The sequence below is a fragment of the Pan paniscus genome, chromosome 5 (genome assembly GCF_029289425.2).
Source record: "Pan paniscus chromosome 5, NHGRI_mPanPan1-v2.0_pri, whole genome shotgun sequence".
Lineage (NCBI taxonomy): Eukaryota > Metazoa > Chordata > Mammalia > Primates > Hominidae > Pan > Pan paniscus.
In genome coordinates, this window is record NC_073254.2 from 53154982 (window position 1) to 53182581 (window position 27600).

The 27600-nt window shown below is 39.9% G+C and overlaps 1 protein-coding gene across 1 annotated transcript; it reads right to left on the reverse strand.

The window, feature by feature from the left end:
* Positions 1-156: 156 nt before the first annotated feature.
* On the reverse strand, positions 157-27388 carry GLO1 (glyoxalase I). Its single transcript, XM_003818880.5, has 6 exons — positions 27177-27388; positions 11074-11156; positions 8561-8701; positions 6999-7066; positions 6203-6292; positions 157-1590 (listed from the first exon to the last, which is right to left on the reverse strand). The coding sequence occupies exons 1-6, from the start codon at positions 27258-27260 to the stop codon at positions 1502-1504; spliced, it is 555 nt and encodes a 184-aa protein (XP_003818928.1). The 5' UTR covers positions 27261-27388; the 3' UTR covers positions 157-1501.
* Between the last annotated feature and the right edge of the window lie 212 nt (positions 27389-27600).

A 27600-nucleotide genomic window follows, 5' to 3' on the forward strand; every position in this document is an offset into this window, starting at 1 on the left:
ACCTGCTTTATGGGCTGTACAGAATCACAATTGTTCTCTGTTCAGAATGAGCCTACAAGCCTTTTCAAATCCTTTCAGTACTCACTAAGGGGAGTTCTTTTTTTTTAAAAAAAAGAAAGAATATGATGGACAAAGGTTTACAAATTAAACATAGTCTTATTTGAAGTTTCATTTTATTTCAGTCTATAAGTATTGCTATTTGTTTAAAGCACTCATATAAATCCATTTCACCCAAAAAGGAAACGTAAAGTGCTTCTAGCAGTACAAGCACGGTTGGCATGGCCTTTCCAAAGGTCTTCCACTAGAGTCTAGAGAAAATCTAAATATAGTCATCCACAAACTGGATGTTTTTATTTTCTGAGCCATTAGAGATTTTCAAAATCACTTTGATTTTTAAAAACCCATCAAATGTGAATCATGGCGGGGAAGACCACTGAGCTGATTTCTGATAACTAAGTTATCACTGAACATAATTTATCATATATGGCTACTGGCATCATGAAGACCTTGGGGTAGGGAAGACTCTTTATGAGAAATATAAACATCACTTGTGTAGGAATCACCAGGTGTCCCTAGAGCAGTTTTGTACTAAAGACTTCTAGTGTTTACTCCCTCACCACGGTACTCCAGCCCAAGAGCCAAGAGCACAATGGTCAAACTCACTGAAGGTTTTTACAACAAGAAACCAGTGGAGGTATTGTGAGGTACTACAACTTTGAGGCACAATCTAAATACTAAAAATGATTATGAAATCTTGAGCTGATTGATGCCCTCTTAAATCCATTAATAATCCATGAAAGTGATTTCACATGCCTAGCCTGCTTTCTTTCTCACATGACAGCTGGGAGTATTAAATGAGATAAAGTTGCAGCCTAGCCCAGTGTCTGGGTACCATATCATTTCCTTCCTCCTCCCCTTTCCCAAATAAATAAGGTTAGTCCTTGAACTTTAAATGTACTTTGTAATAAGAAGAAATTACTTTTTCTATCAGTATCCTTGTCAGCATGATTTTGAATTGCTCTCAAGAGTACCTTCTCTTTTGTAAAATAAACACTTTGTACTTTACTGAAAGAACACTAGTGTTCTTTCCTTTCCGTTGTGAAAAAAGTTGTTTCTGAGGAATTGAAACCCCAGAAGATAACTACAACAAAAACATGTTAATTTTTTTTTAAATGATGATTCAAAGGCAGATTTGAAGAGAAGTAATATTTAGGTAGCAGAAGAAGGCAAATGCAGCCTCTGAAGGGAACTCTTCTAATTATTACCTAAAAAATAAAGTTACACAACTATATTCAAGGACATAAGATAAAGCACTGCTTGAAAACCAGAATGACTGAACAGTTAGGTGAAAAGGAACAGCTGAAATAGGAAGGGGAAATGGACTGAAGAATAATTTGAATCGGGACAGTGATCCATCAGTCCTAGAAGCTTCTGGTATGTAAATATCTTGAATCACATTGTTTCCTTTCTTCTGAAATCTCAAAGGAGAATTCTCACAGCACTACATTAAAGTTGCCATTTTGTTAGGATTCAAAATTTCAATCCAGTAGCCATCGGGATCTTGAATAAATGCCAGGCCTTTCATTTTACCTGTAAATTGAAAATTTTCATTATTGAAAAGACTAAAAAGAAAACACCATAAAAATGTTTTTCTTTCTTTGAGACAAGGTCTTGCTCTGAATGTCAGGCTGGAGTGCATGGGATGATCACGGCCCAAAGCAGGCTTGACCTCCTGGGCTCAGCCTGCCAAGTAGCTGGGGCGACAGGCACGCACCACCTTGCCTGGCTAATTTTTTGATTTTGTAGAGGCGGGATCTCAATGTACTGCCCAGGCTGCTGTCAAACTCCTGGCCTCAAGCAATCCTCCTGCCTTGCCTCCCAAAGTGGTGGGATTACAAGCACAAACCACTGTACCTGGCCTTAAAAACTTTTATTAATTAAAGATTTACTTTGCATTTTAATGAAGTACATTATTTTGTTTACAGTTTTAAATTTTAAAAATTCTTATTGTCAGAAAAGTATGAAAAGTCATACTTTTCATAATGACTAAAATGTTACCTTGCACACATTGCAAATACCAGCCCTCCTGAAATAAACTGTGGGACTGGCTGCATCTTTTAGGTATCAGGCATTTGCCTCACCTTCATGATACCACACTACCAGTTCAGTAGTTACAGAAATTGTCTTAAAGAAGAAAAAGAAAATAGGGAGGTGCTGAAGGGAGCTGGTAGCATGGCTTACCCCCACAACCAAAAGACCCAGATGCTTGGGTCATACAAACCCTTTTAAACACTATCCTAGGCAACCCAAGCTCTGCGAGAGTCTTTCTCCCAGGAATTCAAAACTGAGATTGAGAGTCTAGTATGTCAGAGCTGTTTGCTTAAATGCAAAAATGTGACCTCAGAAATTTATCTGGGGACCATTATGTTGAATTGGTTTGACTCTTATCTCTGCCTCCTTTCCCCAAGATCAATCCTAGAGGAACACAGATGGAAAATGCAGGAAAAAGAAAGAAAGAGAGAAAGAAAGAGAAAGAGAGAAAGAGAGAAGGAAGGAAGGAGGGAGGGAGAGAGAGAAGGAAGGAAGGAAGGAAGGAAAAGAAAAGGAAAAGAAAAGAAAAGAAAAGGAAAGAAAGAAAGAAACCTGGCTGGTGACAGCTGGGGAGAATGGGTGAGGATGGGGTGGGGTGACTGTTTTAACTTGGGCTGTGTGGGAGGTGGTAGTTCTGGCCTGGACCAGAAGGCAGTGCATAATGGCTGCGAGAGAACAGAGTTTTGCTCTTGCTCCTCCCTCACTGCTGTGTGCATCGGCACCTGCCCTCTCACTTGTTCAGATGTCCTTACCAGTAAACAAGGGCAGTGCAGGAGCTTGTGCTTGTGAGAAACTGAGAAAAACTGGTAGGGCCGAATGATCTCCCCAGCCCTCTCTCCACGCCCAGGGCTAGGGAATAACACTATCGGAAGTGTCTCCTACTAATACTCTTCCCTGAGGGATGAAGTGGGAAGATCCAACCTGAAGAGGTGTTTTGTGGAAGGTGAAATAAGTTTAAGTCTCATTTCTAGGTGCCTAGGAATCTCTGGCCCAGGCTTATCCAGCCCATTGTCCTGAGATCATGTGGGTTGTTAAGGACAGGGATCTGGCCATTCTCCTATTCACACTGCTTGATGTGTTAGAACAGCGAACAGTTGCAGGGGAAAAAAGCTCAGAGGCGAAAATAATAATTTGAGAAACATAACCATAAAAAACCCCCAAAACAATGGACTGTAGATTCAAACAGAAGAAATATTAGAATAATGGACCAAGAGCTATTTTTGTTTTTTTTCTGGAGACAGGGTCTTGCTCTGTCGTTTATACTGAAATGAAGTACAGTGGATCATAGCTCACTGCAGCCTCCAACTCCTGGGCCCAAGCAATCCTCCCACCTCAGCCTCCTGAGTAGCTAGGCATACAGACTACAGGCATGTGCCACCATGCCCAGATAATTTAAAAAAAAAACCTTTTTGTAGAAACAAGGTCTTCTTATGTCACCCAGGCTGGAATGCAATGGCACAATCATAGCTCACTGCAGCCTTGAACTGCTGGCCTCAAGTGATCCTCCCGATCCTCCCAATCCTCTGCCTCGGCCTCCCAAAGTGCTGCAATTACAGGCATGAGCCACCATGCCCAGCCCCAAGGACTATTTAGACATGTAAAAGTAATGACCGGCCGGGTGTGGTGGTTCACATCTGTAATCCCAATACTTTGGGAGGCTGAGGCAGAAGGATCACTTGAGGCCAGGAGTTTGAGACCAGCCTGAGATACATAGTAAGACCCTGTCTCTACAAAAAATAAAAAATTAGCCATACATGGTGGCATTTGCCTGTAGTCCCAGCTACTCAGGAGGCTGAGGTGGATTATTGTTTGATCCCAGGAGTTTGAGGTTGCAGTGAGCTATGATCACACCACTGCACTCCAGCCTGGGCAACAGAGCAAGACTCTGTCTCAAAAAAAAAAAAAAAAGTAATAAACAATATGAAATATTACCAATATGAAAAAAAGAACAGGAACATATTAAGCAAACTAAGCGAAAATTAGAGATCAAAATTATAACAGGTGTTTAAGAACAAAATAGATGAATTAAATATCAGAACAGATACATTTGGGAGAAAATTAGCTAATTGGTATTCCAGTTTGAGGAAATCTCCCAGAATGCAGGCAGTGACAAAGAAATAATATAAAAAGCTTCTAGAATAAAACAGAAGAATATACAAAGGAACATAAATTGACAGATTTTTCAACAGCAACATCATATGCAAAAAGAAAACAGAAGAGTATTTTCAAGACTGAAGGAAATTAAACCTAGGCTTTTCCATAAAACTGTCCTTCAGACATAAAGGCATCATCCTCAGTTACACAGAATCTCAAAAGTTTTGCCTTAAAAACCCTTTAAAGGGCTGGGTGCGGTGGCTCATAGCTGTAATCCCAGCACTTTGGGAGGCTGAGGCAGGCGGATCACCTGAGGTTGGGATTTTGAGACCAGCCTGACCAACATGGAGAAACCCCGTCTCTACTAAAAATACAAAATTAGCCAGGCACGGTGGCGCATGCCTGTAATCCCAGCTACTCGGGAGGCTGAGGCAAGAGAATCACTTGAACCCAGGAGGCGGAGGTTGCCGTGAGCCAAGACCGTGCCATTGCACTCCAACCTGGGCAACAAGAGCGAAACTCCGTCTCAAAAAACAAAAACAAAACCCCTTTAAAGACCATTTTGGTTGAGGTATTTAAATAAAAGAACAGAAAAATCCAAAAGATGCTAAAAAGGCTGGGCATAGTGGCTCACGCCTGTAATCCCAGTGCTTTGGGAGGCCAAGGTGAGAGAATTGCTTGAGCTCAGGAGTTTGAGACAAACCTGGGCAACATAGCAGGAACTCATCTCTACAAAAAAATAAAACAATTAGCTGGGTGTGGTGGCATGTGCCTGTGGTCCTAGCTACTTAAGAGGAGGCTGAGGCAGAGGATTGTTTGAGCCCAGGAGTTTCAAGGCTATAGTGAGCTATGACAGTGCCACTGTAGCACCCCAGCCTGGATGAGAGTGAGATCCTGTCTCAAAGGAGACACTACAAGAGATATATGAAGAAAAAGTGATCAAACACCGTGATATATTTATTATTATCTTTAAAAAATAAAACCAATACTATCCTACTCTAGGTAATAGTGACACAAGGAGGACGGAGTGAAGCAAATTCCTTTCTTATTGGGGAGAAGATTTGGATATTAAATATATATATATATTTGTGACGGAGTCTCACTCTGTCGCCGAGGCTGGAGTGCAGTGGCACGATCTTGGCTCACTGCAACCTCCACCTCCCAGGTTCAAGCAATTCTCCTGCCTCAGCCTCCTGAGTAGGCGGGACTACAGGCGCCCGCCACCACGCCTGGCTAATTTTTTATTTTTGGTAGAGACAGGGTTTCACCGTGTTAGCCCAGATGGTCTGGATCTCCTGACCTTGTGATCCGCCCGCCTTGGCCTCCCAAAGTGTTGGGATGACAGGCGTGAGACACCACGCCCAGCACAGGATATTAAGTATTTTAATTTTTTTAAAAAAGGATCGAAATTAAACAGTGAAATATTTCAAATGTTTAGATTGAGACTCTGAAATATTTAATATTTCAATTTTAATTTGAAATACTTCAGAAAGAGATCTAAATAAAATAATAACAATTCATGTAAACCCAGCAAAATCCATACATAGGCTATTTCAAAAAACCTACCTAAAACTTAAGGACATACAAAGGTTGTAAAAGATGAAAAAGAAACACCATGTGATTATAAACTAAAGAGAGCTGGTGTCGTTATATGAGCATCAGATAAAATGGACTTTAAGGAACTTATTTTTGGGCGGAAAGATATACACTGAAATAGTGAAAACTGGTGGCCAATGAAGGAAAGTGGTGGGGTTGGGCAGTGGGAGAGGGAGCCTAGGGTTTTGATGGCTGTGCAGGTCCTGTGTCTAGTCCCTTGGAAAGCCACCCTAGTTGCTGTCTTTCAGTTCCCTAAAATACCCAGATATTCTTCCAATCATTTCTCTTTTTTAAAACTCTGGTTGAAGTGGAGACTTCCGTTACTTGTAGCCAAAAGGGTTTTACTACAACAGTGGCTTCTGTAGGTGGTTAGTAAATATCAACTAAAGACAGGCCTGAACACAGTAAGTAGTAGACTCACCATCATCAGGTTTCTTCACAAATTTGACTCCCAGTTCTTCAAACCTTTTGCAAGCACTGTATACATCAGGAACAGCAATTCCAATATGACCTTACGTGATACCCCCCGAAAAAAGCAGAGAGAAGGAAGAAATAATTATAACAGGGTGTCCAAGCACCACAAGTAGATTCCAAAACTTGTTTATTTCGAAACATAAGGCACTTGGGAACAGACTTAGGTAGGTTCAAAATCTATAATACATTAAAGAACAAATATAGGTCTAATGGGCTGGGTATAGGTAGTTAATTAGTTGCCCTGAATTATAAATTATTTAAAATTAATCAATATCAGCTCATATACAGTCTAATCAGTTAAGAATAATCGACACCAAAAAACAGTAATCATTTACTAATACTTAATAGGTTTGTGGTTGGCATTGACTATAGCAGCCAGCTGAAGCCTGCAATACTGTCATCTTGATTGAGAGACTGGAGAGCAAGGCAGAAGTGTATGTGCTAGCAGAAACTGGGATTAGTATTAACTACAGCTTTAAAAAAAAAAAAAGTCTACTGGAAATTAATTCTGGGACTTAAAAGTAAATCATGGTGAGATGGTAAATGTAATTTTAGATCGAGACTCTGAAATTAAACAACTCCTAAATAAGATTATTTGTGGAAAATAAAAATAATCATATCTCTAATAAATTGATCATACTTAATTAGGACATTAATGTTTTAGGTTTATTAAAATCATAATTATATACATAATACAAAATCACACAAATCTACATATATCACATAAAAACAGGCAAACTTACCAAATCCTCGAGGGTCTGAATTGCCATTGTGGTAACTCTGGGTCTCATCATCTTCAGTGCCCCAATTGCTACAAAAGGAAGGAAAACATAGCTACAATGTCCTAGGGAATAGATATTCTGAAAAGAAAGTAACATCTTTGAAATCTTACCATGTTTATATGCTACTTTACATAATTGGCCTAACCCCTGCTACAAAAATATTAAGTTTTCAACTATAGAAAGGACAAATGGCCAAAGTATGATTTTAACGAGACTAAGGAGACAGTAAATACAGGTACTGGACAAGAACAATAATAAGAATAATAATAATGCTCATTTATTGTGCTAAGTACTTTATATTTCATTTAAACCCTTAAAACAGCTCCATGGGCTAGGTGTGAACATCTCCATTTTATTGATGAAACTGCCACTTACTTGTTTAGAGTCACAGACTCATATCTAAGCCTGCCTGATTCCAAAGCTTTATTTTGAATCAAGGGACACACGAAATCACACACTCTGAAATCAATCTCTTTTAAAGTATGCAGATAAACAACGTAAAGAAATTGCGTACATTTTTAAGTGCTCAAGTTATAAAAATACCAAATTTGAATGTTAATTATTACAAAATGGTTTGAAGAGTTTTTAAAGGAACACATGATATCATATTTCTGGATCCAAAATGTAGCAAAATAATAAAAGAACAAAATTTTGGATGCTGAAAGACTAATTATAGTACCTAAAAATTAGTTAGAGACAAACAGGCAAATATCTTACAATTTCAGGGTCTTATATTCTCTTATCTAAAAGACAAATGGAGGCTGGGCGTGGTGGGTCACGCCTGTAATCCCAGCACTTTGGGCGGCCGAGGCGGACGGATCACGAGGTCAGGAGATCGAGACCATCCTGGCTAACATGGTGAAACCCCGTCTCTACAAAAAATACGAAAAATTAGCTGGGCGTAGTGGCGGGCGCCTGTAGTCCCAGCTACTTGGGAGGCTGAGGCAGGAGAATGGAGTGAATCCGGGAGGCGGAGCTTGCAGTGAGCTGAGATCGCGCCACTGCACTCCAGCCTGGGCAACGGAGCAAGACTCCGTCTCAAAAAATAAATAAATAAATAAAAATAAAAGACAAATGGGCCAGGCGTGGTGGCTCATGCTTATAATCCCAGCAGTCTGGGAGGCCGAGGTGGGCGGATCACTTGAGGCCAGGAGTTTGAGACCAGCCTGGGCAACATAGTGAGACCTTGCCTCTACGCCTCTACCAAAAACAAACAAACAAAAATTAGCCGGGTGTGGTGGCACACATGTGTGGTCCAAGGTGCTCAGGAGGCTAAGGCAGGAAGACTACCTAGAAGTTAGAGGCTTCAGAGAGCCTGTCTCTAAAAAAAAGAGATCTCATTTGCCCAAGAACAATACAAAGATCAAAAGATGCATGAAAAACACTTCAATATATTATTACAAATGTGAAGTGATAGGCAGACCTGGTTTGAATTATACTGGTCAGTAAACAAAACAAAAAAGATTTTTTAAAACTACCTTAAAAAATCTATAATATATATAAATATAGAAACTCATACTCACTGTGTCAGCTCAAGTGTAGCTTTTCTGGAGAGCGCCCAGGCTATTTTTTCATCTTTTTCTTTAGGGATGTCATTTTTATCCTCATAAGCCAAGAAATAGAGTGAAAACTTCATAGTGGGAAAATCACATTTTTGGATTAGCCTGCAATGAAAAAACAACAAGCCTGAATCATTAACAACAGGAAAGGCTAATTCATACTATAATCAACATAACTTAATATTCAAGTTTTACTAAAAAGAAGAGCTATATGTAGTAAGCCTATTTTAATGGAATAAGCAGGAGGAGAAATCAGTGAAAAAATATCATTAAAAATGCATCTGTAAATATTTGAAATACAAAAATAAAAACTTCTGTAATTCATCAATTCTGTAAATATAGTAACATTTAGCTGAAATTATGGTACTTGTTAATAAACAGAAACAGCTATCTCCAAAAGAGAACTGTGTTTATTTGTACTGAAAAATATAAAGAACCTTGTTGCTATTTCATATATATACACACATACAAACACATATATAAATATATCATTCAGTTAAATAAACACATTTATTGAGTTCTTACTATGCCAAAACATCTAGGAAAGGAAATCAAGGATAGGTGGTAAGAAAGAAGGAGGAAGGACAGACTAGTATCACAGAAGACGTGAATGTCAACAGTAAGGTGGCTAACAGTATCAGATACTGTAGAAAGGTCAAACAGTATTAAGACTAAGAAAAGGTCATGAGATATGGAAAGGTCCCATGAGAGCAATGTCAGCAGCGTGGGGAAGCATCAGCTGGATTACACTGTACTGGGGAGAGAGAATGGCAGGTGAGCAGGTAAAACAGTAGCAAGCATGGCAGTGACAATGGGGAGGTAGGCGAAGGAGCAGAGGGCAAGAAATATTCTGGAACAAAGAAGACTTACGCTTCTCTGAGGGGAAAGAGACAGTAGAAGAGACTGATGGGAGAGAAAGAGTGAATGAATTATGAATCCTGAGGTTTTAAGAAAGATAACTGAAGTCCTGAACCTTAAATGACTTTAAATGGTATAGGATTATTTGGCAAGGAGTAAGGTGGCATGAGAATGCATATATGATTTTCTTTAGATTATTCAAAGATGACTTTGTTCATAATCAATAAGAGCAAATGGCTCTTATTGCCATATAGCAAATGGAAAGTTTCTAGAGTTCTGCTTCCAATCTTTTATTTCATTATCACTGCTATATAATAGACCTTGGCCCACTTAGATCCTTGCATTGACTTATCACAAATAAGATTTACTCTAACATGTTTACAATAAAGTATCAAACACCTCAAATACTCCAATCATGAAAAACAATCTCTGCACCTACTAAAGCAGACTACACAACCCTCATGGACCAATCAGTTGGGACTGAAGGAAATGAAACTGTTGCAACTTGCCTTTCTCAGCTGTTCAAATCTTCCAGCTTACTGTCAACTTGTACCCTGTTTGGGGGCTCTGCACACGAAGTCAACATTAGAGCCCATCAGACAATGGATACAGGTTCCAGCCCTGCCATATGCCAACTGTGGGATTTGGAGCTAGTAACTTCATCTGGTTAAGCTTTGGTTTCTCTGTCTGTGAAATGGGGATAAAAGCTACCTCCTAAGACTGGTGTGAAGACTGAACAAAATAACATTTGAAGTGCCTGGCAAAAGTGTTCAATAAATCTGTTTTCATTTTGTCCTTTAAATATATCATAAATATATTCATAATACCTTTTTCTAGAAAAAAAATCACAAGAAATTGGACAGCAGTTATCTCTGGGGAGAAGAACTTGGGGAGGGAAACTATTACTTTTCATTTTGTATTTTTCTGAACTGGTCAAATTTTCTAAATATAGACATATATTACTTAAATTTTTCTCTCAATGTGAATGGAAGTTATCTAGGCACTAAATTTAAAGATTATTTTATTATTCATGTATCTATATGCTCAAAAGCAAAATGCTCACATAACTTAGGGAAACAAATCAACAATATGACAAAATTATTTCTCAATATACCTCAGTAAAGCTGGAGAAAAAAAGAAAAATAAACATGCTTTAAATATGCTTTAGGATTGCAAGATCAGTGGATATGACCTATTGAGCAAAAGAAAACACAGCCTAGAAAAATAGAACAGATGGTCACTTTTAAGTAAACCCATTGGTTTTCTGAGTAGTAAGTTCTTATTATCTATAACTTTTCTGAAGTAAACAAGAGGCTAAAAGTGGCTAGAACATCAAAAGGGGTCTGAACACATTAAGGATTTAGCTGGGAGCGCTCAGAGAAGGGAGACTGGAGAAAATATAACTATTTGTGTCTTGTTTTGCCCTTTCAGGCTGGCTGGGATAGAGAAGAAAAAGAACTTACGAGAGAAGCCCTGTCCAGCCAGGCCTAATCACAGACTCCTGGCCAAAAGAACTTCTGTTACTTCTGAAACAAACTTTAAGATGGGTCTGAAAACACTCTCCAGATTTGCAAAGCTATATATTTAAACATTAAGGTGCCAATAAGTACTTGACTTACGTCATTCCAAGAACTCTAGTATAAAAATCCAGTGACTTCTTAGGATCCTTCACTCGTAGCATGGTCTGCTGCAATAGAAAATCCTATGGAAAAATATTTATATTAAACATCTTTCACTTTTACCATTTATTACCAACATTAATTGTGCTTTCTGTAACAAGATACAAACACAATTGTTAACCTACCACCTACAACTTGCAAGGGCTCTCTGCCCAGTGGTATCTTCTGGTTGCAGGCCCCTGTGTGATGCAAGTCCAAAGTGTCAGAAAGTTTCCACTGCAGGAATGACCTTCAACCAATGGTCGATAAAAAACCTGGCATCCCTGTCCCTTGGTGGGACAATTCAGAGGCAGGTACCACAAAGTCCCTCAAAGAATCCCCAGCAGGATTGAACCTCAGTTGCCCACAGTGGTAATCCACTCGTATACACCTATGATCACCCTCTCTCCCTAACTCTGCAGAGCTCTCTGTGACCACTTCTCAAACAACTTAAAACCACACCATTCTCTCTAGTCTGCTTTGGGGCTACCCAAACTAAGACACTGATTTTACACATAAAGAGGTTGATCACTACAATATTTGTTGAATGAAGGCATAAATGCCATTCTAGAACCATTTACTGGTGACCACGCAAATTAGCAAAGAGTTACTCACAAGATCCTAGACTCCTAAATAACTAAAAGGGTAAAAAGTTACTGTTGCTAACACCTTGGGGAAATTCAACTTATTTATCAGGAAACAGAAGGCTTGACTGAGAAAAGGGTAGAAGGTATGTAAATTCATGGAGTTAAGATTATTAATAGCATTAATAATTCTACTTAGGACTTAACTAGGTGTAATAACTCTATATGGTATTACTGTCGATATTCATACCCCATGTTGTAGATGAGAAGCTGACACTGAGTAATTAACTGTTTAAGGCCTCTAAGTTTTGGTGTCCCTTTACCATTGGTATGTACCTTCCAGACCATGAGTCTGTGAACCTCACTGGTGCTTCCTAACAGATTTTTTTTTTTTTTCTGTTATACTCATGGCTTGACAAAACAGGCCTGAAAATTCTGACCACTTACTTTGGAGCCACATGCCATCTTTCTCCTATATAACTCACATCATATAAAATACAAATATAGTTCATTCAGCATCATTAGGAAATTATATTTTTCTCTTTTGCTAAATTTTAAGTAAATGAAACATACTCTTTTAAGCATTAAAATTATCATTTAAAACAAAACTAGCCTAAAAACTACTTTATCTTATTAAAACTGATCTTAATAAATATAATAATTAAATTCTTTATTCGCAGCTTATAATCACATGCCAGGCAGGTTACATGTTTCTAGAACATTTGGGTTGCTTTTCTCAGTCAGATGCTACAGTCCTAAAGGTCTCGATTTTATCAAGCAGCTGAGAAAGAGAAAAGTAGCTCTGCACATCCAAGTGCTGGCCTGGTACTCACAGCTGGGCCTTGGTTTTCTCCTGTTGAGCATATATAAAGTCACTCTGTGGCTGCCATGATGTGATACCAAAATAAAAAAAAAATTTAAAGCAGCAAGACCATGTCCACTTCATATTCTGGTCTAAGTATATATTAAAACAAGGCACTATGAACACTACCAAAATAACAAACATCCTTCTTTCCCAGCTAATATGAGTGGTAGCTGCTTCTCTATTGATTACAACGTTTGCTTGAGGAAGCCACCTGCAGGACAAAGTCTTATGTATGATCTTTCAGGCCCGACCACACACAATCACACAGACTTTAGCTGGCAGGCCTCATGGGGGAGATCTGTCCTCCCAGCACTGGTTCTCAGTCTCAGGAGGGAGCACTGCAGTCTCTGGAGGGAGGTGCAAGCAAGGACTAAATTCTAAAGATGTCCTTCCTTATTCTCTCAAACACTAACCTAGGTGCTGCTGTGAGAGACTCTGAGATGAAATTAAGGCCACTCATCAGTGGACTTTAAAATGGGATTAGCCTGGATTACTAAGGTGGATTCAATGTAATCACACAAGACCTTAAAAGCAGGAGAGAGAGAGAGTGAGCGTGCACGCGCAAAGAAAGTAGAAGAGGAGTGTGGCATAAAGGGAAGTGGGACAGATTCCAAGTGTGAGAAGGGGCCAACCTGCAGGTGCTGGCTCTGAGACATGGGGCACATGTGCCAGGAGTTAAAGGCAGCTGCCCTCTGCTCCCACTCCACCATACCCATCCACGCCTGACAGCCAGCAAGGAAGCTGGGACCCCTGTCCGACAGTGGAAAGAAACTGAATTCAGGGAACAATCTAAATGGATTTAGATGCAGATTCTTCCCCAGAGCCTCTGAGTAAGGAACACAGTCCTGTCAATACAGTGGGACAGACCCATGTCGGACCTCTAGCCTATGGAATTGTGAGATAATATATTTCCAACCAAGCTGCACCCAACATTATTTGTTGCTCAGTTTTTTTAAAAAAGGATAAAATCTAAAAACTATCTTTTAAAATCTGCTTTGTAGTGACCCTGTTTATGTTTTGTTTCTTCAACATCTTTCTAGTACCAACATTAGTATTGGTACTTTACCAACGACTTTATCATTACTTCTGTTCAGACTACACAGGCTATACTCAAATCCATATATCTTAGGCACAGCATGTATTTTTTGTTGTAGATGCCATGCCAAGTACTTGCCAAAGTTAGACAACCTTAACTATTCTATCCCATAGTCTATCATATCCTTATCTTACAATCTTTCTGGGAAACAACTGGAATCTCAAGAGTCCTCAAGAATTCATATTCTTGGCCAGGTGCAGTGGCTCACGCCTGTAATCCCAGCACTCTGGGAGGCTGAGATGGGCGGATCACGAGGTCAGGAGCTTGAGAATCAGACGGGTCAACATGGTGAAACCCTGTCTCTACTAAAAATACAAAAAATCAGCCGGTCGTGGTGCACGAATTAATATTATTTTCTTTTTTTTTTTTTTTTTTTGAGATGGAGTCTCCCTCTGTTTCCAGGCTAGAGTGCAGCGGTGAGATCTTGGCTCACTGCAACCCGCCTCCCGGGTTCAAGCGATTCTCCTGCCTCAGCCTCCCGAGTAGCTGGGACTACAGGCACCCGCCACCCGGCCCGGCTAATTTTTGTATTTTTAGTAGAGACAGAGTTTCACCATGTTGGCCAGGATGGTCTCGATCTCTTGACCTCGTGATCCACCTGCCTTGGCCTAAGCATTCATATTCTTTGACCAAGATGTTCTCTTTCTAAAATTCTAAGGAAATAATTACTCTGACAAAGATTTATGTACAAAGGCATCCATCACAACACTTACACAATAACTATGTGCCAGATGCTGTTCTAAGAGTCACAGAAACTAATCCATGTAATCTTCACAACAAGCCCATGAAATACATATTATTATCATCCCCATTTTACTGCTGAGAAAGTAAGTGGCAGAGAAAAAATTCTGGCCCAAGCAATCTGATCCCAAAGTCCTTGCTTTTAAACCACTAACTGCCTCTAACAAAGGAATAGTTAGATAGTATGACACAGGCATAAAAGAATATTATGAAAAACATTTAAAATGCTGCGTCGAGGTATATTAAATGGCATGGAGATATATACAGATGGTATACTAAGTCTAATGGCATGGGAATATATAAAACGGTATATTAGCTTTTAAAAACATTATATATATATATACACACACATGCATATGAAAACAAATACCACTTAATATGCTATTGAGATTAATTATATCTTAAAATCAATGTTACAGACTTTAACTTTATTATTAAGAGAACTATGTACTATATCTGCCTAAACACATACACATAAAGAATATTAAAATTCACTTTAAAAAGTCTATACGTGGCAAAAAAAGTAAGATATATTCAATGTTAGTGAATTTATTTATAAAATAGAGGCTTATAAATCCTTTGCTACAAATTGTTAAATGGATATAAAAACAAGAAGGGCTTATTTTTAAGAAAATGATCAAGTTATTCTATGCTCAGATAACAGTTTTATTTTTATCACCAAAATAGTCTGTTAACTCCCTGTGCCTCTTGTGAACACTTGCATGATCTTGAGAAACAGTTCCTGTTTTAAAAAGTTAAGTTCCTAAAAATTATTGCTGTTTATTGGTATGGTTCTAAAATATCGTTTAAAATACATGTATCTCCTGTTTTAAAAAGTAAGACTTATGCTATGCTCATGTCTTGTCTCACCTGATAGTCCTTGTCTTTCCCTTATCATGCTTTAAATTTAGAACAATAAAAATAAGGTGTCTTTTATGCCGAAACTATCTTTGGTTTTACAGGGATGGCTACTGGGTGACAAAGATTTGCTCCTATGCCTTATCAAAAGGTGGACAGTAGAAATAATAAGGTTTTTTTTCGGGGGGAGGGGAAGTGTCATTCTCCAAATTTAATTACCAAAACTACTGTAAGAAAACTTTTTTTTTTTTAAGACGGAGTCTCGCTCTGTCACCCAGGCTGGAGTGCAGTGGCGCAATCTTGGCTCACTGCAAGCTCCGCCTCCCGAGCTTCAAGCGATTCTCCTACCTCAGCCTCCTGAGTAGCTGGGACTACAGGCACCAGCCACCACGCCCAGCTAATTTTTACATTTTTAGTAGAGAAAGGGTTTCACCACATTGGCCAGGCTGGTCTCAAACTCCTGAACTTGTGGTCCACCCGCCTTGGCCTCCCAAAGTGCTGGGATTACAGGTGTGAGCCACCGCAACCGGCCAAGAAAACTTTAAAGGTACAATCAAGGATGTTTCTAGTGCATGTCCTACCTGCCTACAATACAATCCTTACAAAACTGTAAAAGTGAGGCAAGGATGTGAACCAAAGGATTAAGGCCCCTTTAAGCACCAGTAAATGGATTTTTTTTTTTTTTGGTATAAGGGATGAGAATTGGGTAGAGCTTCATTTTTAACCTAAGGATGTCCAATTGCTTCAGCACCATTTGTTGAGGCTAGCCTCCCTCTGGTGAACTGCTTTTTCATCTTTGTCAAAAAGCTGTTGGGCATACTAGTGTGGGTATATTTTGGGGTTCTCTATTTTGTTTCAATGTTCTATCTCTCTGCCAATACCACAGAGTAGTGATTACTGTAGCTATGTAAGTCTTAAAATCAGGTAGAAAAATTCTTCCCACTTTATTCTTTTCCAAAATGGTTTGTTATTCTAGTTTTTTTGCCTTTCAATCTAGAATAACCCTGTCTCTGTCTAAAAAAAGTTTGATAAGGAGTGTGTTAAACACATATATTGATTTGGGGAGAATTGATAACCTTACTGTGCTGAGTCTTCCAATCATGAACACAATAAATCTCTCCATTTATTTAGATCTATGACTTTTTGCATCGCCATTGCTGTTTTCAGCATATGTGTCCTGTAAATGTTTATTAGATTTATATCTAAGTATTTCATTTTATTGGGCAATTGTAAATGGTACTGTATTTTTTAATTTTTGGTGCCTGTGTGTTCTTTGCTAGTATATAGAAACACGATTGATTTCTGTATGTTTATTTTGTACCCTGCAACCTTGCTGAACTCATTTATGAATTCTGGGAGTTTTCTGTAAATTACTTATTATTCCCTATGTAGACAATCATGTCATCTTCAAATAAGGACAGTTTGATTTCTTCCTTTCCAACCTATATGTCTCTTATTTCCTTTTCTTGCTTTACTGCACTGTCTCGAACTTTCAGCACTTTGTCAAATAAGAGTGGTAACAGCAGACATCCTTGTCTTATTACCAAAATTAGGGAGAAAGCATCACCACTGAGTGTAATATTAGCTCTAACTTTTCAAGAGAAGCTCTTTATCAAGTTAAAGAAATGCCCCCTATTCCTATTTTTTTCTGAACTTAAAAAAAATAATGAATGAGTGTTGAATTTTGTCAAATGCCTTTTCTGTACCAACTGATATGATCATGTGATTGTTCTTTACCCTCTTAATATGGTGGATTATACTGACTGATTTTTGTATACTGAACCAGCCTTGCATCCTAGATATAAACCTCACTTGGTTAAGGTATATAATTCTTTCTATATATACTGTTGAATTCTGTTTACTAACATTTTGTCAAGGGTTTTTACATTTATATTCATTGGAGATATTGGTCTGTAGTTTTCTTATACTGTCTTCATTTGTTTTTGGTATCAGGGTAATATTACCTTTATCAAATGAATTGGGAAGTGTTCTCCCGTCTTCGGTTTTCTGGAAGGGGTTGTATATAATTGATGTTAATTCTTCTTTTACATTTGGCAGAACTCTCCAGTGAAATCACCTGGGTCTGGACAAATCTTCTTTTGAAGTTTGTTAATCATAAATTCAATTGCCTTAAGTTATAGGACTCATCATATTAGTTCATATTGGATAAGGAATTGGTCCAATTCAAGTTGTCAAATTTATGTATACAAAGTTGTTTTTAGTATTCCCTTATCTTTCTTATGTCAGAAAGGTCTGTAGTGTATCCCTTATTTCATTCCTGATATCGGTAGTTTGTGCTTCTTTGTTTTCATTGTCAGTCTTGCTACAGGTTTGTCGATTCTACTGGTCTTTTCAAAGAACCAGCTCTGTTTTACCGATTTTCTGTTCTTAATTTCATTAATTTCTGCTTTTCTAATTCCTTCCTTCTGCTTCCTTTGGGTTTACTTTGCTTTTCATTTTCTAGTTTCTTAGGAGGAAGCTTACGTTATTAATTTGAGACTTTTCCTCTTTTATAATGTATGCAGTCAGTGCTATACATTTCCCCCTTTGCACTGTTTAGCTATGATCCCCTTTTCATTTTCATTCAGCTCTCTCTCTCTCTCTCTATATATATATATTTGTTTTGAGACAGAGTCTAGCTCTGTCACCCAGGCTGGAGTGCAGTGGAGCAATCTCGGCTCACTGCAAGCTCCGCCTCCCGGGTTCACGCCATTCTCCTGCTTCAGCCTCCCGAGTAGCTGGGAATACAGGTGCCCGCCACCACGCCTGGCTAATTTTTTGTGTTTTTAGTAGAGACGGGGTTTCACCATGTTAGCCAGGATGGTCTCGATCTCCTGACCTCGTGATCCGCCTGCCTCAGCCTCCCAAAGTGCTGGGATTACAGGCGTGAGCCACTGCACCCGGCCTCAGCTCAAAATATTTTTAAAAAGTTCCCAAGACTTCCTTTTTAATCCATGGATTATTTATTTAGAAGTGTGCTGTTTATTTTCCCAGTGCTTGAAGATGTTCTTATTATGTTTCTGCTACTGATTTCTAGTTTAATTCCACTGTGGCTGAAGAATACATCATTCAATTCTTTTAAATTTGCTGAAGTTGGCTTTAGGACCCAGGGCATGGTCTACTTTGGTATATTTTCTACAGACACTTGAAAAAAAAAGGGGAATTCTGTTGTTGTTGGGTGGAACATTCTATAAATACTAATTAGATCTTATTTGTTGATGGTATTGCTGAGTTCTTCTGTTTCCTTGTTAATTTTCTGTCTAGTTCTATCAATTGTTGAAAGAGGAGTGTTGGCTGGGCTTGGTGGCTCATGCTTGTAATCCCAGCACTTTGGGAGGCCGAGGCGGCTGGATTGCTTGAGCCCCGGAGTTCAAGACCAGCCTAGGCAAGATAGTGAGACCCCATTTCTACAAAAAATAGAAAAATTAGCTGGGTGTGGTAGTGTACACATGTAGCCCCAGCTCCTTGGGAGGCTGAGGTAGGAGGAGCCCTTGAACCCGGGAAGCAGAGATTGTAGTGAGCCAAGACAGCACCACTGCACTCCAGCTTGGGTGACAGGAGTGACACCCTATCTCAAAAAAAAAAAAAAGAAAGAGTAGTGTTGAGGTCTCCAACTATAATTTTAGATTTTTCTATTTCTCCTTTCAGTTATATCAGTTTTGCTTCATGTGTTCCACAGCTCTGCTGTTTAGTAACATACATTTATGATTACTGTGTCATCTTGGTCAATCACAACTCTTTTATCACTGTATAATGTACTTCTTATGTCTGGTAATTTTCTTTGCCCCAAAGTCTACTTTATCTGATATCAAGATAGCCACTCCTGCTTTCTTTTGATGAATATCTGCATGAATTATCTTTTCTACCCTTTTACTTTTACCTTGTCTCTATCACATTGGAAGTGAGTTTCATGTAGACAGCATACAGCTGGGGCATGTTTTTTAATCCATTCTATCAATCATTGTCTCTTAATATATTTGTATCTAATGTAAGTACTGAAATGTTAGGGCTTAAGTTGGCCATTTTATTCATGTTTGTTTTCTGTTTGTTCTTCCTTTTTTAATGTTTTCTGTCTTCTTTTTGCCTTTCTCTGGGTCACTGGAACTTTTTAAAATTCAATTTTGATTTATCTATAGTGTTTTTGCATGTATCTCTTTGTATAGCTTTTTAAATGGTAGCTCTAGGTGTTACTATATATGTATATACATATGGCATATATATACATATACACATATATACAGACATACATGTATATATGTATATACATATACCCATGTATATGTATATACACACACACATAACTTATCAGTCATTTGGTGACATCATTTTATTAGTTTGAACAAGGTACAGAAACCTCACCTCTCTTTACATTCCTGTAACTTCTCCCGCTTATAATTATCTTAAATATTTCTACTGCTGGGTTGGGGTGGAATTTTAGGTTCCTCATGTGTCTCCATTTACATGGCAAGAGGGGAAATCCTGGCAGGATGAAAGTCCTGGCTCCCTACCCAGCCTTCCCCCACATCACCTTGGCAGGGGAAGGCTGGGCAGCTCATTACATCTGGTTGGGTGAAAATCTAGGCTCCCCACTCAGCTTTTGCTGGCATGGGTGGGACTGAGGCCACAGTTTTCTCTATGGAGTTTAGTTGGAGTAGAGCAGTTATTGTCTAAAAGTTTTCTTTCTTGCCAGGAAATACTGCCCATTTCCAGGTCCTGTGGCTAGAGAGCAGGCTTTCATTAGGCTTTTTTTTGGTCTGTGTCCATCAGCATTTCCAGGTTACTAAGCTTCTTCAGCTTCAAGTCTGGGCTATATGAGGCAAAAAGAAAACTTAGGAAACTCATTGCCTTATTGTTCCTAGGGTCTCAAGGTCCCTAGCCAGTCTACCTTCTTCTCACCACCTTTCAGAATCTTCCAATGTTTGTCTTATATATCATGTCCAGAGTTTTTAGTTGTACTTAGCAGTAGGAATAAGGAAAAGTATGTCTACTTCATCTTGTCAGAAGCAGAGTCTCTAAATGAATTTTATACAATTGCCTCCCACAATGGGATATGAGTGTATTTGGTTACAATATGTCTATTTTCAGGATGAATCAAAACTGGTCAAAAAGCTACAACAATGATAAAAACATTGTTTGACTTTGTGTTTTCTCCCTACAAAATCTCAAATTTGCTTCTAGTGATGAAGATACTTATTTCTCTAGAAGTATTACTAGAGAGCTTTGTAAGAGGTTACATCTTAAAGTTAAAATCTCCATTGCCTCTTATCTTAGTCAATTTAGGTTGCTATAACAAAAATTCCATAAACTGGGTGGCTTATAAACAACAAACATTTATTTCTCACAGGTTTGGAGGCTAGGAAGTCCAAGATCAAGGCACTTGGAGATTTAGTGTCTGTCCTCATAGATGGTATCTTTGCACTGTGATCTCACATGGCAGAAGGGCTTGATCATTCTTTACAGTCTCTTTTATAGGATGCTAATCCTAATCATGAAGACTTTGTCCTCATGACCTACCTAATCACTTTCTGAAAGGCCCCACCTCCTAATACCTGCCTCAGGGATTAGGATTTCAACACATGAATTTTGAGGGGACACAAACATTCAGACCATAGCACCTTTATTACCCTCAGTCTGCAGAAAGGAGAAGTTCCACACTTGCATTAGCCATATTTTCAGCAATTAAAAAATTTCTCTGGTTTAAAAAATGTTGTCTTTCGACCTTAATAAGACTGAGACCAATTCCCTTTAGAGACTATTTACTTTGTCTCTCAAATAACTTTCAAAAGTGTTATATTGCCCCCAAAAGAAAGCCTTCTTTTTTTTTTTTTTTTTTTTTTTTGAGATGGAGTCTCACTCTGTTGCCCAGGCTGGAGTGCAATGGCATGATCCCGGCTCACTGCAACCTCTGCCTCCCAGGCTATTCTCCTGCCTCTGCCCCCTGAGTAGCTGGGATTACAGGCACGCGCCACCATGCCTGGCTAATTTTTTTGTATTTTTAGTAGACAGGGTTTCACCATGTTGGTTAGGCTGGTCTCGAACTCCTGACCTCATGATCCACCCACCTCGGTCTCCCAAAGTGCTGGGATTACAGATGTGAGCCACTGGGCCTGGCCCAGAAGGTCTTCTTAAGGCTCAACTAAACATCCAGACTTATAAGACAACCATAGCCATAGGCCATACATGGTGCCAGTTTACTCAAAAGGGTATCCGTTAGGAAAGCACAGATTGCCAACAAAGAAGTATCAGGTGTTCCTCTTCAGTGGGAGTCCTTACAGGAGTCTACACAGATCAGGTACAGGGAGAAGATTCACACTGGATATGAATGAGAATCACCCTAGGGCAGAAGGCCCCATGTACCACAGGAGCCAGTATCTCTAGTAGCAACTCCATAGGCAGAACTTCCAGAATTTCCACAAGGGACAGTTACAAGAGTCACTACAATCAGGGAAGTCCAAAGCTATGGCTTCCTTTCAAGTATTTACAATTCTCCCTCTCCAGATGCAATTTACCAATTGGGTTATTTTTACCATAAGCAACAAACACAATTTTTCATTGTTTTCTGGGAAACTAGGGAGTTAACGAAAAGTCAAATTTTCATAAAAGGGGAAAGGGTTTGTTAACTCTTTATTACTAGGTGTCACATCTCCCACAAAACAAAAGTGACCAAAGTTGTTTTCACCAGACTTTTAAAAATGAGCTTTTCAATTGCCTTCAGTGTATCTTGAGGAAAGCAAGAAGTCCTCACTACTTCCTGCCTAGACAATTATCTCTTTGCTTTTCACAGGCTTATCTACATGCAATTTGGAGTGATCTTTCCATAAAGAAAACCCTGTCATGTCATTTTTGGCTTAAAAATCAATACTTCAGTGGTTCCTCAACACATTTCACAGTCCCAAAAGCAACCACATATGTAGCTGTACACTTCTCTAACACCAACGGTTATCACCACTCCCCTAAACTGGTCATCTCAAACATTTTCTATTTCATACCCTTATCACTTAAATAGCAACCATTACAGGGTGAGAAAAACAAATGAATATAATGGGAATTCTCATCTTTTCTTTGAGTACCCTAATGATTGTTTTGGTCACCCTTCCCTCAAGTCCCACTGCTTATAACTTCATTCACTGTGTTACCCGTAGGTCCCTGCCTCAGTTCTCTGATGTCATTATGCCTTTATATATATTATGATTCTCTATGCCTTGAATAGTCAGCCATTTATCTGGCCATTGTCCTTCTTCCTTCCTCCTTTCCATTCCCTATTCTCCTTTCTACTGCATTCAATTCCACCAATCTACCTTGATTGGAGAGGGACCCCATCATATATATATATATATATATATATAAATAAATATATGCATATATTCATATATTTATATTATTTATAGATATATTTATATATTAATATATATTAATTTTTAAATATTTTATATATTCATATATTTATGGAATGATGTGAAAATGGACATTGGCAGTGGTGGTAGAAATAATGGCAACACTGAGGACATTGTCTACTGTATTAGTGGACACAGATACAGATAGTAAAAAAGAAAAGATCTCCAGATCACTACTTGGAAGGAGAATCTGACATTTTTTTTTTTTTTTTTGAGACGGAGTCTTGCTCTGTTGCCAGGAGAATCTGACCTTTTAAAGAAAGTTAGCTCAGAGAGATTGCCCAAAATGTGACATAGCCATACATTCTCTGGACTTCCTTTATAATGAAGATGCAAATGATCAAAAAACAAGTTGACTTTGTGCCATTGCTGCTGTCTTCTTTACAAACGAGACCCTCATCACTTATCTCACCTTCTGGAAGAGCTTTTTAAGTGGCCTAATCACCTCCAGACTTGGATCCCTCCCATCTACTTTATAGAATACTTCAAAACCCTGACTCATTCCCCACTATGTATATAAAATCTAACTTCCTTAGATGTGACACTCAAAGCTCTCTCCACAATCTGGCCCCAACCTACCATGTTAGCCTTTCCCACCACTGCTTAGATAACCTGAACTGCAACCAATAACATTTAACTAACTCTCCAGTACCTGCCCTGCATTGCAATTCTACCATCCTAAAACTGTTGTGGGAAGTCAGGGACCCCGAACGGAGGGACCAGCTGGAGCTGTGGCAGAGGAACATAAATTGTGAAGATTTCATTTTAATATGGACATTTATCAGTTCCCAAATAATACTTTTATAATTTCTTATGCCTGTCTTTACTTTAATCTCTTAATCCTGTTATCTTTGTAAGCTGAGGATGTACATCACCTCAGGACCACTGTGATAATTGTGTTAACTGTACAAACTGATTGTAAAACTGTGTTTGAACAATATGAAATCAGCGCACCTTGAAAAACAACAGAAAAACAGCGATTTTAGGGAACAAAGGAAGACAACCATAAGGTCTGACTGCCTGCGGGGTCGGACAAAAAGAGCCATATTTTTCTTCTTGCAGAGAGCCTATAAACGGATGTGCAAGTAGGAGAGATATTGCTAAATTATTTTCCTAGCAAGGAATATTAATATTAATACCCTGGGAAAGGAATGCATTCCTGGGGGGAGGTCTATAAACCGCTGCTCTGGGAATGTCTGTCTTATGAGGTTGAGATAAGGACTGAGATACGCCCTCGTCTCCTGCAGTACCCTCAGGCTTACTAGGGTGGGGAAAAAACTTCACCCTAGTAAATTTGTGGTCAGACCGGTTCTCTGCTCTCGAACCCTGTTTTCTGTTGTTTAAGATGTTTATCAAGACAATAGGTGCACCGCTGAACATAGACCCTTATCAGTAGTTCTGCTTTTGCCCTTTGCCTTGTGATCTTTGTTGGACCCTTATCAGTAGTTCTGCTTTTGCCCTTTGCCTTGTGATCTTTGTTAGACCCTTATTAGTAGTTCTGCTTTTTGCCCTTTGAAGCATGTGATCTTTGTACCTACTCCCTGTTCTTACACCCCCTCCCCTTTTGAAACCCTTAATAAAAACTTGCTGGTCTAAGACTCAGGTGGGCATCACGGTCCTACTGATATGTGATGTCACCCCTGGCAGCCCAGCTGTAAAATTCCTCTCTTTGTATGCTTTCTCTTTCTCAGCCGGCCGATACTTATGGAAAATAGAAAGAACCTACGTTGAAATATTGGGGGTGGATTCCCCCAGTATCAAAACACATTTTTGCTAAGATGTTTCCTTCATCAGAATGCCTTCCCATGTACTCTGCTGGAATCCTACCCAATCTATCAAGGCATGGGCCCATCACCACCATCTTTTTGATGTGTGCCCTGATCCCCACAGCTGAAATACAACCTTGAATTGTATCACTCTTCATAGTTTAGAGAACATAATACATGTCATTTTATCCTCATAGCAGCTCTCTGAGATATCTTTATGCTCCTTCTACAAACTCAGCCCAAGTGCCCTGGCAAGGTCACCGCAGCCAACAACAGAAGTGGGGATTCAAATGCAGGTCTTCAGGCTCCAAATACCCTGTGCATACCCCATTCCACTAATGCTACCTTTAAAAACCTCTACCTCCCAGGGTGCTCTCAGGGTGATTTATATTTCAATAGCACACTAACCCCAGGTCCATTGTATATTAGAGTTGATATAAGTTGGTGAAGGGAGGGAACCTCATCTTGTTTATCCCAGTATCCCCAAAGTACTTACCATCTTCTTTACATATAGCATAAATGTATCAAGTGATCAAACTGAATTTAATTCACTGAGGGTTTTTTTTTTTTTTTTTGGACAAAGTCTCACTCTGTCACCCAAGCTGGAATGCAGTGGCATGATCTCGGCTCCCTGCAACCTCCACCTCATGGGTTCAAGTGATTTTCCTGCCTCAGCCTCCCAAGTAGCTGGGATTACAGGTGCCCGCCACCATGCCCAGCTAATTTTTGTATTTTTAGTAGAGACAGAGTTTTGCCATGTTGGCCAGGCTGGTCTCGAACTGCTTACCTCAGGTGATCTGCCCGCCTCGCTCTCCCAAAGTGCTGGGATTACAGGCATGAGTCACTGCACCCAGCCTTCATTGAAGTTTTTTATTTTCCTTTATGGCACATTCCAAAATTACTGCTGGAGTCAGCACCCCAGAAGCAGAACAGGGTGGAGGTTGGAAGTGTGGGCTCCTCCCTGGGCAAATCACTCAACACCTCTATGTGCCTGAGTGTCCTTATTTGTAAAATGAAGATCATAATTATGCCTTCTTCATAGGGTTGTTGTTAGGATTAAATTAAACAATGTACTTAAAATACCAAGCCAGGGCCTGGCACACTCAATATACACCAGCTATTATTATGTATTCCATTTTATGTCTCCACGTGGTATTCCCATGGCCAAAAATTACTGATCTCAAAATTAATTACTCCAAATCATCAAGAGAAATTTAGATACTGTGGAATGTAAATTAAGCTGCAAGGACATTTACTTAGTATATTTTATAAAGATCTCCCTGGAATCCTTTTTATTTGAAAAACCCATTACATAAAACCCCTAGTTATCTGGGAAAATACTTTACACTGAGTGACTCAATTTACATTATATGAAAAAACCGGGTATTAATATTAAGGGATATACAAGTGAGATGGGCATGACGGAATTTTTTTACCTTCCCCCTTAATTTTGCAATGACTAACATTTTTCCTAAGCCAAGTACCAGGTGCTAGTCAAAAGTTTTAGCAATGAGATGTGTCTGACTCTTTGCCCTGAAGGTAAAGAACAAGCAGGGACCAGAGTCATGGACCACTTATCTACCCCTTTTAAAGGTCTGCACGAAGCACATATTCAATCTTCAAGGAATTTACAAATGATGTAGTCAAATAAATAAATACAAAGGTGTTTACAGACACTGATGACTTCACTGGAATAAACAGCGGTTACTGTGCCTGAATTTTTTTTTTTTTTTTTTTTTAGACAGAGTCTCACTCTGTCGCCCAGGCTGGAGTGCAGTGGCGCGATCTCGGCTCACTGCAAGCTCTGCCTCCTGGGTTCATGCCATTCTCCTGCCTCAGCCTCCCGAGTAGCTGGGACTACAGGCACCCGCCACCACGCCCAGCTCATTTTTTTGTATTTTTAGTAGAGACGGGGTTTCACCATGTTAGGATGGTCTCGATCTCCTGACCTCGTGATCCGCCCGCCTTGGCCTCCCAAAGTGCTGGGATTACAGGCGTGAGCCACCGCGCCCGCCAACTGTGTCTGATCTTAACAAGGCAACAGAAACACCACACCTGAGTGAGTTACACTGATTCTTACTCAGTAAAGACATGTTCGGTAAGTGAAAGCCTTTGTATGCAACAGGTCATTTCTCTTACTGGGTCATTACTGTAAAACGAGAGGGTAAGAGAAGGAATTTCTAAGAATCCTTTCAGATCGAAACTCTATGATTCTGTAATCTCTCCTGAGCCCCACGAAGATGAGGAAGGCAAGAAGGGCGGTTGTGACCCACAGCAAATGCCAAGCAAGCAAAAGTGAAATTCTGGGCGCGGTTAAACTTAGAGCGATCAAATTAGTTTGCAGGAGTTAAGACTGGAGTCAGGGTGGTAAGGAAAAACGAGGCTGGGCAGGACTGGTACAGGACAGGCATCTTTGAACCTATTTCTGGGAGTTCTGAAACTACTGTTCTTGTGGGCCTTGGCGACTGATTTGGGAAAGCTGACCCTGGGTTGGCCTGGCTTCCAGCCACCGTCGCAACATAAACAAGCCAATTCAAAACAGGGTCGCAGTCTTTGAAACTAGCTGAGGCAACGGATCCCCTCCACACTTCGCGGGCCCCACGATCGCCCCATCAAACACCATTATCCCTCTTCCCATCACACTCCCGTCCGCCCGAGGCCGGCGGACCTGCAGCGGCGGCAGAATGGGGTTGGATAGAATGCGGCCCGGTCCCGGCCCAGCGGAGCTGGGGGAGCCGTTCCCTTCGGTCCTGTGCCTACCTTGGTACTGGGGTCCGCGTCGGAGCAGCAACTGAGGGCAGCCTCGTCCGTGAGGCCGCCGGACGGGGGCTGCGGTTCTGCCATGGCTGCACTGCAGTATCACAGACGACCGGACCCAAGGAACGGAGGAGTCACCCACACTCCGCCTCTGCCCTGTGCCGCCTTAACTAGGAATAGCGCGATGGCGCCGCGGGCGGGAGACCGCTGACTTCCAGCCAATCGCTGCGCGGAGAGCAAGTTGACTCTCTGCTGATTGGGTCCCAGTGAGTCAGCGCCTCCACCCACAGGACTATGCCTCAGACTACAACTCCCAAGGAGCCTTGCGCATAAAGGAGGCAAACTCATACAAAAAGAAAAATGCAGGCTGGGCAGAGTGGTTTCTCTGTTACTTAATGAGCTAATTTTGTTTGTTTAACTAAAGTTT